Source organism: Globicephala melas, chromosome 1, assembly GCF_963455315.2.
Source record: "Globicephala melas chromosome 1, mGloMel1.2, whole genome shotgun sequence".
Classification (NCBI taxonomy): Eukaryota; Metazoa; Chordata; class Mammalia; order Artiodactyla; family Delphinidae; genus Globicephala; species Globicephala melas.
This window is the reverse complement of record NC_083314.1, coordinates 138,556,472-138,568,803: the sequence shown is the minus strand read 5'-3', so window position 1 is coordinate 138,568,803 and position 12,332 is coordinate 138,556,472. Positions and strand designations below refer to the sequence as shown.

Below are 12,332 nucleotides of genomic sequence, written 5' to 3'. Positions count from 1 at the left end.
CTTTCTCCAAGTGGGGAAAAACAGCTACACATCATCTTACTTACTCAAAAAGCCTCCTTAGATCAGCAAACTAAGGGAAAGGAATAAAATAAAGATAGCAAAGAGGGCACAGACTTAAAAAGGTATTAATGAAAAATTATACATAGCCCAACCTTCATTCTATGCCCATGCCAAACCTCATTAAGATGACACACATTTATCTTTTACTATGTGAAGGACACTGTGTATTCTCAGCTACTAAATATTTTACCTTTGCAGCAAGTTGTAGTCCAATTTTGTCAGCTTCAGCCTCCAGTGTTCTACTATATGGTCTATCAAACATAAACTAAGAAGAAATAAGAAAGAAAAGTTCCATTAAGGCTATTTCATAACAAAAGGAGCAAAAAATGAGATTTTAAAAATTAATTTCATGAAGTACCTAGGATATAGCTTTTATGCTCTCCATGATAAACATTTAAAGAACACCATGGTATAAAACAAAGTGCAGCCTTTATTTCCTCCATCAGAGATTTTTTTTTTTTTTTTTTTTTTTTTTTTGCGGTACGCGGGCCTCTCACCATTGTGGCCTCTCCCGTTGCAGAGCACAGCCTCTGGACGCGCAGGGTCAGCGGCCATGGCTCACGGGCCCAGCCGCTCCGCGGCATGTGGGATCTTCCCGGACCGGGGCACGAACCCGTGTCCCCTGCATCGGCAGGCGGACTCTCAACCACCGCGCCACCAGGGATGCCCAGAGATTAATATTTTTAAAACATGGAAAGAATAGGAAAAAACCATGCCTGCAAACTTTTGGAGAGTCCACAGTGTCATACAGTGGACTTGTATTTTTCCAATTATAATCTCTACTTACTATGTAGAGGATTCCCTAAGAAAGCTTATTGATGCAGGATTTTTAATATGACCAAGGAACATTGTGATCTTGCAGTTTTAAAAGAAAATTGAAAAACTATAGCTATATAATAGCCAGTGACACTACTAGAGGATTTATTTCAGTTAGAAAATTAACCATATAGCAGAATGTTCTTTCTTTGACATATTATCTTAATTTCCTCTTTGTTTTCTAAGTATCGATTAGTTAGGAAAATGAACTTTTCTTCCAACTTCAATAAAAGAATACAAATAGATATTATAACTGTAATTTTCCTAATTACTTGTATTTATGTGAATGCTTTCCAGTTAAATACTAATTTTCAGTAAGTACTAAAACTTTGTAGAAGATGGATCAATAGGCAGGATTTTTGAGAGAAGAGCTATTAATTGGGGAAGCAATTTTTCAGAGGTAGCTGCATGTCAGTAATGGCTAGAAATAGTAAAATCAATCTAATCCATTGTATATGACCATTAGATATGACTTGCTTCCTTCTCGATCATGTCTGTTTTAGGTTGCTGAACTATATTATATAGTGTCTGCACTTTCCATAAGCAGTCTGCAGGTGTCCCAACGAATCTGCCGGTAGTATAACCAATTAAAAACATTGGCTTTAAAAGGAAAGAAACGTGTTCAAGCCCAAATGCTGATGTGTATTAACTATTAGTTCTGGGCTAATTTTTTAACGCCTCTAAGCCCAATAGCATCATATGTAAAATGGAGCAGTAACAGTACCAAACTCCTAGAGTTGCAGAGAGAATAAAATGAACAAATAATAATTAATAATAATAACTCCCATTTGTTGAGTCCTTACTTGGTACCAGGTACTGTGCTAAATGCTTTCAATCAGTGGTTCTCAACTGGACGTGATATTGTCCCTCAGGGACATTTGGAAATGTCTGGAGATATTTTTGATTGTCACAGCTGGGGCTGGGAAGAAAGGGGGGAGTGCTACTGGCATCTAGTGGGTAGAGGCCAGATGTGTAGAGGCATCTAGACGTGTAGAAGCCACTGAACATTCTGCAATGCAGAGGACAATTCCCCACAACAAAGAATTATCTTGTCAATTCTTTGTCAATTCAAAATGTCAACAGTGCCTATATTGAGAAATGCTGTTTTAAATGTATAATTAAACCCACAATAATGTTTGAGTTAGCCACTACTATTATCCAAACTTACAGATAAAGAAACTGAAACCTATAATAAGTGAAGTAACCTGCTGAAGTTCTATAAAATTTAGGTCTAATAGAGATTAAATTCAAACACAGATCCATCTGATCAGAGCCTGTATTCTTAACCCCTGTACAAAATTAATCTACAGTGTTTATCCTAGTGCCTACAATACAGTAAGTACTCAATAAATGTTAGCTACTATAATCATTATTAATAGCTCTCAAAACCCTACCTGGTAGCGCTCTATGAGGGCTGCTACATTGTACCCAGACAGTTAAGTGAGGGCCCCCTACTTCTTCCTTCCTCTCTTCCTTTCTCTGACCAAAAAATGTCAGCAATTCCCCCTCAAGAACTTCACTATCAGCATTCCCCTCTGCTCTCCAATGACAATGAGCAAGCTTCCAGAGAAAGAAATATTTCCTTGTCACCAAAACTACTGGGAGGGGGTCCTGATTTAGGGAAAAAGAGTTCAAACAGAAGTAATCCTTACTTCGTTTTCAGTTTAATTATTAGAGAATTATACTCAAATAGCAGGATCATCAAGTATTTCAAGGGACAAACAGCTTCCAGTTATCTTTCTTATGACTTAATCTCCTGATTCCATTACAGAAAAAGCTATTTATTGATAAATGGGGGGAAAACTACATTACCTTCTCTGACTTCCCAGCACATCAATGATAAAAATAAAATTCAAAATATGAGATTCTATAATCTAAGCAATAACCATTCTTTCTTTTTCCGTTTAAGAACCTTTATTTCAATATAAATGAAACCAAATGATATGCTAACACTGAATAAAAGACTTAGTTATTCAATTTCTAAAGCAATTTGTCTCAAAGAATTTTACACATTGGATTTAAACAGCACCCAGATGGCACTCTGATGGGTGCTCCACAAATCACTGAATAAACAAATAACAGATTGTTCCTAAATAACCAAACCTCCCAGGACAAGAAGAAATATCTGATGAAAGACATAAGATAAAATAGCTAATCATAGTTAAACAAAGCAGATATTAAGATTGCAAGACCTCCTTTCAGTAGTGTACTGTTTTGAACAAGAAGGAGGACTCAAAAAATTTTATCAGATGACTATCATTATGCATAAGTACTAAAAACAAAAGTTAACAAACACCTATTAAGACTGTCCTTTCAGTATTTTCCAGGCAACATTAATTTAACTGGGAATGAGGAGATGAGGGTAGTCAAGCAGCTTCTGCCAACCCTGCGTCCATAAAAGTTTACAGGTTTTAAGAGTTCCCCATTAAAATGCAAATATTTGGGGGAAGGGAGAGTCATCCAGTGAGTACACCACTGTTACTAGGAGACAAAAGGGGAACGTCTGAAGGTAAAGCAACAGAAGGAAAGAAAGGGTTGTGACTGGGTTTCTCTCTGTAAGAACAATAACTATGCAAAAAAAAAAAAAAAAAAGCTAGCCAAAAGTTGCCAAGCCCTTCTAATCCATCTATCTCCATCATAAAAGAGATGTAATATTTTCTAATTTGAATGCTCACTATTAAGAATATCCCCTAAGGGCTTCCCTGGTGGCGCAGTGGTTGACAATCTGCCTGCCAATGCAGGGGACACGGGTTCAAGCCCTGGTCCGGGAAGATCCCACGTGCCGCGGAGCAGCTAAGCCCGTGCGCCACAACTACTGAGACTGCACTCTAGAGCCCGCGAGCCACAACTACTGAAGCCCGCGCGCCTAGAGCCCGTAGTCCACAACAAGAGAAGCCACCACAAAGAGAAGCCCACGCACCGCAATGAAGGGTAGCCTCCACTCGCCGCAACCAGAGAAAAGCCTGTGCACAGCCACGAAGACCCAATGCAGCCAGAAACAATAAATAAAAAATAAAAAAAGAATATCCCCTAAAAATAAGAAGACGTAAGACGCCAAAAATTAGCACCCGTTTTTCGTGGCAAGACTCATGATAAGGTATGAAAACATTTCTGGTACTTTTTCCTTTACAGTAAAATGTCCTCACCACAGGCCATTGCAAATTCAACTTATTGTTTCAGACTTACCTCCTGCAATTTAGACTGAATCCACTGGCCCAAAAGTGCCAAACTATCTCGAGGACAAATGGCCCAAATCATTGTGAGAAAAATCAGACCTAGGAAATCCAGGAAATGAACCAAGCTAGCCTTTTCTGCCTGAGAAAAATCAAAATAATGAAAATTACACTTAATAAATTCAGATAGTACATGCTAACATTTTCTAGTTCATCGTGTGTAATCACATTAAATAATTACATGTGTTTAACTGAACTTTGCCACGTAAGACTGCAAATTCGTTTTCTTCTGTGCACTTTATCCTTTCCCAGTCTGTTTTTCCCATCTCTTGTGTACATACTTATGCATTCATTTATTCATTCAACTAATAACTACTTGAGCCACTACCACCATTCAGATACAATGACAGGTTCATTAACCTACAGTGTCTTATATTAACAAGCATAATAATCTTGTAAAATAGGTACAATTGTTCCCTATTTTATAGATAAACTAAGATGAAGAGAGATTAAAAGAGTTGCCCAAATTCAAAAAGCAATTAGTAAAAGAACAAGGAATCAAACCCAGGAAGTTATAGTTTCTAATACAGTCACTAAATCTTTTTAAAAAATCAAATAAATATGTTTATTATGCTTATACTTTTAGACAGAGACCAAACACTACCTAACATATGAAGCAGTTAAAACAAGGAACAATTCAGGAAAATATTAGAAATTTATTTTTTAAATAAAAGTCTTTTGACTGCATGACCTAATATGTGAAGAGTCATGCAAGTCTGCAACTTTATCAGCCTGGTATTTCCCACCAGGAAATTTAGTTATATGATTTTTTGTATTTACTTATAGCAGTAACCAAAAAATGTTTTACTTAAAATAGTTGTTTGGAGTAGTAATATCTAAATATAAGTTTACTGCACTGGACTGTTCATTGTTCCTCACTAAAGTTGCTGAATAAATGTTATTGTAGTGCTGATACTGATAATATAGGAATCATTACTTGAATGTATGAAACATGGCTAACAACTAAAAATAATCACCTAGAATACTTCTGAATATAATCTGCCTTCACAAAGCATTCTTTGCTTCATTGTAAGACTCATGAAAAACAATTATGGAATTATTGTAGCACTAAATGATGAAGTCATTATAGAAGAGAAAATCCTTGTAATTAATTATTAAAGAATATAATTGTTATTACATAATCTTAGAAAACTAAAAATTTTTTTAAATTTGTATTTGTGAAATAATGAAAACACAAAATGGAGACTCCTAAAAGAGAAAACATAGTATTGACAGTGTCTAAGACCTCTAACAAAGAAATATTAATAACTATTTCCTATTTTTAAGACCATTTGCTTTTTATGTCTCGTCTAATTATTGCTCTTGCACCGATAGAGATGACAACATTATGCTGAACAAGGCACTGACCCAGATGCCAGAAAAATTAATGTGCTGAAATGAACACCTTTTAAAAACTAAAAATGGCCCAAATTGATTGATTTTGCAGTTATAAAGCCATTTCTAGAAAGATATAACGTATTTCAACTGCTTAGATTTATTCTTGTATGTATGCGTTTGAGGAAGAAATTTTTTTCTATTTTCCTGTAACTCAGAAGAAATAAAGGAGATAATTACTATTTGCGCTCTAGCATAGCACAACTTTGGTCCACCTCATCTTATTGATACTCTAAGGAAAAGACAGAATTTGAGATGACATTTAGAGGAATTAATAACATTATCATTTCCACTTGCATTTCTGATATATTCACAATCCTTCCACTATTTACCTTTGTGTTTTCAATTAAAAAATACACCTCTCTCTAATCATGTAAACAAATGAGTCATGCACAATTTTTAATGAATAAAAATAAAAATATGAGTAAACAAATATATTATTTTTCTAGATTCACACCAAGTCAAACAGATGTATATTCACAAGGGGATATAAATCTACCTGAATTCTATGATGTATGAGGAAAGTGCTGCCAACAGCCGGGTAACTGTGGGAAGAGGAAGCAGTGCCAGACTTGCAAACAGAAAACCTTGATTAAAGTTCCAATTCCGCCAGTTTGTCACGTTAGTCATGTTTTTAAACATTAGAGACCTCGTGTATAATATAGCAGCAGTCCCCAACCTTTTTGGCACCAGGGACCGGTTTCATGAAAAACAATTTTTCCACAGACAGGGTGGGGGGATGGTTCAGGGGGTAATGCGAGCGATGGGGAGCGGCAGATGAAGCTTCGCTCACCCGCCTGCCGCTCACCTCCTGCTGTGCAGCCCAGGACCAGTAGACGGCCCGGGGTTTGAGGACCCCTGTAATATAGGGATATTAAATACCTACCTCATGAGGATAGTATTAAAATTATGAATGAGAAGGTATTAAAAAACTCAGTAAACTGTAAAATGGCAAGGTATCATTATTATTACTCTGCATTAATTATACATGGCATATCATTCTAGACATTTTCAAAGATGCTCTAAGCTATCCTCTGAGAATGAATAAAGAAGTAAGAAAACATTTACCACTTGAATAGTAATATCACTTTCCTACAGTTGATTTGCTGACTAGATTCTAAGTATGTTAATAATTATGGAAAGTTTAAAATCTAATTTGAAATAATTACAGGTTGAGAATAATCACTTCTTAGCAAAAAAGACAGATGATAAAAATAGTATTTAACAGAAACACTAATTATTCAGTATAAAACACTAAAGATGATAAAAATTCTCAAAATTAGCCAATCATACTTTCTCAGGTAACAGAATAAGTCAATTATTAAAAACTAAAATTCCATCATAAAAAATAACTGAAAAGATTCAGTTCTCTAAAAGATTTAACTTGCTAATTTCAAAGGAGTGTTTCAACAACTGAACATTCATTTTAGGTACTTACGGCATGTTCAAGTACTGCATGTGCTATTTCATGGCCCAGAAGGAAGGACAGCTGATGAATATCAGTCACACTATTTAAAAGCCCAGTGAAGATAAACACTTGTCCGTTCTGCACCATAATGAAAATAATGTAAGGAATTAGAACAACATAAAAAACAAGGACGTTAAATTTAACAATTAAAAATTAGGCTGGGTAACATTTACGTACTGGAAGCACAAAGGCATTTATATCTGGGGAATCAACCACGTGAATTATCCAATTGATCTCAGAGATCCCTGGAATATCTTTATTGCATTCAATTAAATGATGAACCACTTCTTTAACAGCCATGTATCGGGTGTCTTTCTCAGTTAGCATATCATTTTTAAATTCTTCCATCCACTGAAAGATTAAAAAGAAAAGTAGTCTCTAAGAGAGTGTTAGCTCTACAAAATTTTTATGTTGCTTTAAGGAGTGCTATATGGCACTTACTGTTGAACACTTTAATTTCTAAATATGTAAAAATATGCACATATTAAATACTCAAAAAATTTCAAATTTGAATTATTTATGCAAAGGCAATCTGGTTTCTCACAAAGAGAATAAATTCTAATAACTAAGATTTTTCATATAAATTGGTTGAAATAAAAATTCACTCATCTTTTCTATTAGCCTATAAACAAATAAAATGCTTAAATATTATTTCTAACTTCCTAAATATTTTAGAAAACAAAACATTGCCTAGAGAACAGAAAGATTTCATATAAGAAAGTAAAATACAAAAGAAAATTACTTTCATAACATACTGAATAGAAAAACACCCTATACTTATTAAGAAAGTTAAACTTCTGCCAAAAAAGGACACTTCATTAATTTTAAAGCGCTTTAGCCAGATAGATTGAAATTACTAAACTTTTAGAACTAATGGGCATATCATTTTCTCTATATTATGCTAATTAAGACTAACCACCATATGAAGACACTTTTTCTGAAGCTATATTCATGAGACTCTTTCAAGTGTACTTCGAAAAGTGAGGATGTTCTTAAAATATTAAATTTCCATAAAATGTATAATTTCTTTCATATATGAATCAAGAAGTTCGTAACCTTCCTCCTTGAGATGCATTAAAAACATGATTTTATAGAATGTGAATTTGAAAGTCTTTATATAGCATTTTTTAAAAGCACAAGTCACCAGTGTAAACTGTCTGAAACAAAGAAAAACACTGAAGTAGATACAACAAACAAAATTATATGTAATTACAGTACTTTATAATAATCCCATAAGAGCATGTGTTTGAATTTTCATAACCAACAGGTATTACATTTGTAGGCTAAAAAATAAGAAAAAAAATATATGTACATGTATATAATTTTTTAAAGCTTCTTAGTGATATAAATGGTAGAAGATAACACTAATTTAACACTAGGCCTTTCTCAATCTTAACAGAACACTTTCCTCAAACTTGCTTCTAACTAGACTATTCTAAGAAACATCTCAAATCTCTGTATAAACTGTATAGAAGAGATTGGTCTTATCTTTATTAAGAACAATCTTTTTAGTGAAAAACCATTGTTATTTCCTTTTTTATGGTAACTTTCCATTAACAAACTCAGAAGCTCAACTGAAATAAAAATCTAACCATGACAAAGCTGTCAAGTGAGGTTATAAATTCCACAAATATTAATTGAGCATATACAGGCGCACCTCAGAGACACTGTGGGTTCAATTCCAGTTCTCGATATCTTTAATGAGATATTCACCACAAAGTGAATATCTTAGTAAAGTGAGTCACATGAATTTTTGGTTTCCCAGTGCATACTGTGTGCAACAGCATTATGTCTAAAAGAAACAATGTACATACCTTAAAGAACACCTTATAGCTAAAAAATGCTAACCATCATCTAAGCCTTGAGCAAGTCATAATCTTTTTTGCCTAACAAATATAATAATAATGAAAAGGCTTGAAATATTGCAAGAATTACCGAAAAGTGACCTAGAGATACGAAGTAAGCAAATGCTGTTGGAAAAATGGCGCCGATAGACTTGCTTGACACAGCGTTGCCACAAACCTCCAATTTTTAAAAATGCAACATCTGCAAAGTGTAATAAAGCAAAGAACAATAAGATGAGGTTTGTCTATACTGTTTATGTGCCAAGCACGAGAGATAGAAAGATGATCCGTCCTCAAGGAACTCACTAGTGGTATAAAACGTTTAACTACTTGAGTGACTATACTTTCCAAGGAGGTTAAGACTTCTGAATTCCAACTTTATTTTGCATTCAAAAAATATAATAAATAGCCAAAATTGATGTGCGGGGGGGGAGAGAATATCTTATTCTACTTTATTTTCAAGGTACAAAAATTCAAATTACAGATCTATTTATTCAAAAAATATATACTAAGCACTACCTTGTACACTGTGCCAGTACTTAAGATGAAATGATAAACAGAATAGACAGGGTCTCTGACCCCCTGGAGCTAGTCTAGAAAGGGAGACAGATCAATAGATAAATAATTATGCAAATAATTATGGTGTTACCCTCACGATAAGTGTTTTAAAAGAAAAAGACAGTATGCAAAGAGAAAAGTAGGAGACCTAGCCCCAATATAGCCAAGCACAGAGCATAGCTACAAATGACTAATTCATAACCCAGTCTGTATGAAGGATACCCCCTAGAGCCTAACGTAGCCACCCTGCCTAACCCAGTTAGGATAATCAAGGAAGGCTTTCCTAAGAAAGTGACATTTAAGGTGACATGTGATGAACAGGAGTTAGCTGGGTGATACAAGGAAAGGCAATGTAGGCAGTAGGAATACTAAGCATGAAAGGTCTGAGGCCTTTTGGAAAAAATGCTAATTTGCTATCGGAGATTAAATTAAAAACTAGTGCATCTTTCATATTTAAGAAACTTTCCTCCTTTGAGTATTACATCAAGCAATGTAGTTAAAAACAATTCTTTCTACTTACTGCTTCATATTCCAGTTCTGATAAAAGTCTGAAATGTTCTTTCCCCAGTAATAGAAGCTTGCTCCTTCCTGTGACTGGACTCACTTCCAGGTGTGTAAAATAAAATACTACAAAAAGCAATCCAAAACTACTCAAACCAAGGAATAACTTCCATTTATTCTTCCTTACACTTTCTTTAAATAGTTCCTTCTTGTTAGGAGGAAGTGCCTGCCACCATTTCCTTATGCCCCTGGAGCAAAAAGAAAAATTCAAAGTTCTGATAATAGAATCAGTACATATCACCAAAACTTAATGCTTATGCTAAAATTCTGTCATCAAATACTCGAATTTTTATATTTTTCTGTATAGATGGTTTTTTTCAATTTTTAAAAATTCTTAGCTAAATGATGAAAATGTAATCAATTATATGGAGCTATAGTTAAAAATTCTAATGCTCATTTGAATTTTCTTCAGTTATTTTAAAGGTAAACGCTAAATGAGAAGCTGTTTTACTATAACTACCATTAACATTTATTGACTGTTCAGCACATTCAAGGTACTCTTCTAATGCTATACGTATATCACCTCATTTAATCTTCATAATAATCCTGTTACAGAAGAGAAAATTGAGACTTAAGAGAAGTTAAACAATTTATACAAGGTTGTAGAGTTAATAAGAGGAAAATGAGGCAAGGAAGGCAATATAATAGGGATGAATTGCCCAGATAAACATCTGAAGGCGTTATGGTACAACAAATCTATACCTTTAACCACCACTGCCCCCAATGCTCATCAGACATCTGACACAATGTGCCAGTACTTCAGTAAGGTACAAGGGAAACTATCTCAGCACTGATTTTAGAAACTAATATTGCTCAGTAGCAGAAACTCTACTAACCCCTCAAGAACATGACAAAGGAGAGGTAATAAAAAGAGCATAAGCACTGTAAATACGGAAATGAGAGATTTTATAGATAACATCTGGGGAGGTCCAATTCTACCAGGCAACAATAGACTCTCTGCTGCTTATTAGGGTTCATGGACATTTTGACAACCAGTAATGTTTTCAGCGCTGGAACAGAACTTTTTCCCTATGAGTTCATCTGTGAAATTACAACAAGAATTTAAAATATATACATCATTCTCTTGACAAAATTTATTTTATAAAATAACTTCTTTGAGTTATCTTAATCTTGTTAAGTGACACACCTAAAATGCCTTTAAAGTGTTTCAACCTAAAAAGATTCAGATCAAACTATGAAGTATACTTATTTCCAATTTAAAAGTTTATGACATTATCATTTAAAATGTATGAAAACATATCCTAAAATAAAATTTTAGGTGATTTACAACAGTAATATCAACAAAAGGTTAAAAATAAATAAATAATTTAAAAGGATGAAAAAGAGTTATTGGCCCAAGAACTTGGGCTGAGTTGTGACAAAGATTCTCTCCTACCCCGAACTCTACTCAGACTCCCCTGAACTCTTTTTCAAATAGGCCTTGTCTTTTGGACTACTGTGTTCATCTCTGCATTGTCCAATTTTAGCAAGAATCCTGCTAGGTCAATTAAGTCAGAATCCCTCATCCTCCATATCGCATCACAATACCCAATCTGTCCTTACCATTCATCATCCCCCAGGTGATATCTGATCACCCTCACCTGCCTTCAGCAATAACTCTAGTAGGTCAGTTCGGGTGGAATCCCCCCTTGCTCCTGATGTTTCCTCTCTGTAGTTTTCCATCTACCAACCCCCGCCCTGCCCACATAGCCCATGGTGTATTCAGAGCTGACTCTGGTTCTATGCAGAAGAAGTTTTCTCCTACTGCAGAAGTTCTGAATAAAATCTGTTTTTACTTCTTTAACTACTGTCTAGCTCTGGCTTTCTTTGATAGTCGTTACTTAAATCGAGAGCTAAATTAGCTGAATATTTTCTGAGTGCCAAAGCCTAGTCATAAAGAACACAATAAATTACAGAGTACAGGTCCTTGATTTTTGATAAAAAGAAAACTGGGTTGGTTAGTATGGAAGTAAGAAGGCTAGAAGGCACTTCATAGTTATCAAACATAAGAAAAGTTTATAATGAGACAATACTTAACTTTACCTTTCTTCAATCTTCATGGAGCAAATAAGAGAAAACAGAATTATGAGGGGGAGTTTTAAATTAAATATGAAGTATTACTTAGCTGAAAAAAAACATTAAGTATTATAAAGGATCACAAAGAAAATAAAGATTTGTCGGAAACAGAATAGAAAAATAAATAAATAAAAAATACTAATTAAGAGTTAACGTGGCTAGGAATGAGCCCTTTCTTAAGTAAGCAAAGTTCTTCAGTTTCATGCTCCATTGTCTCAAATTCCATGAACTAAAAAGGAATGCTTGTCAGTACAGTTCTTATACGTGAGTTGTAACAAACATTTCTGATTCTTGTAATCATAAATATAAGACCTTTTAAAT

At 34.4% G+C, this 12,332-nt stretch overlaps 1 protein-coding gene across 4 annotated transcripts in view; it reads right to left on the bottom strand.

Annotated features, from left to right (window-relative positions):
• Nucleotides 1–12,332, bottom strand: part of OMA1 (OMA1 zinc metallopeptidase) — a 73,267-nt gene that overhangs the window by 53,792 nt on the left and 7,143 nt on the right. For all 4 annotated transcript variants that reach the window (XM_060287942.2, XM_030870299.3, XM_030870301.3 and 1 more), the window contains exons 3-7: nucleotides 9,895–10,123; nucleotides 7,150–7,323; nucleotides 6,943–7,050; nucleotides 4,063–4,191; nucleotides 251–325 (exon numbers count right to left, since the gene is read on the bottom strand). In XM_060287942.2, coding sequence (XP_060143925.1) covers nucleotides 251–325; nucleotides 4,063–4,191; nucleotides 6,943–7,050; nucleotides 7,150–7,323; nucleotides 9,895–10,123 — 715 coding nt within the window. The remainder of the gene's footprint in view (nucleotides 1–250; nucleotides 326–4,062; nucleotides 4,192–6,942; nucleotides 7,051–7,149; nucleotides 7,324–9,894; nucleotides 10,124–12,332) is intronic.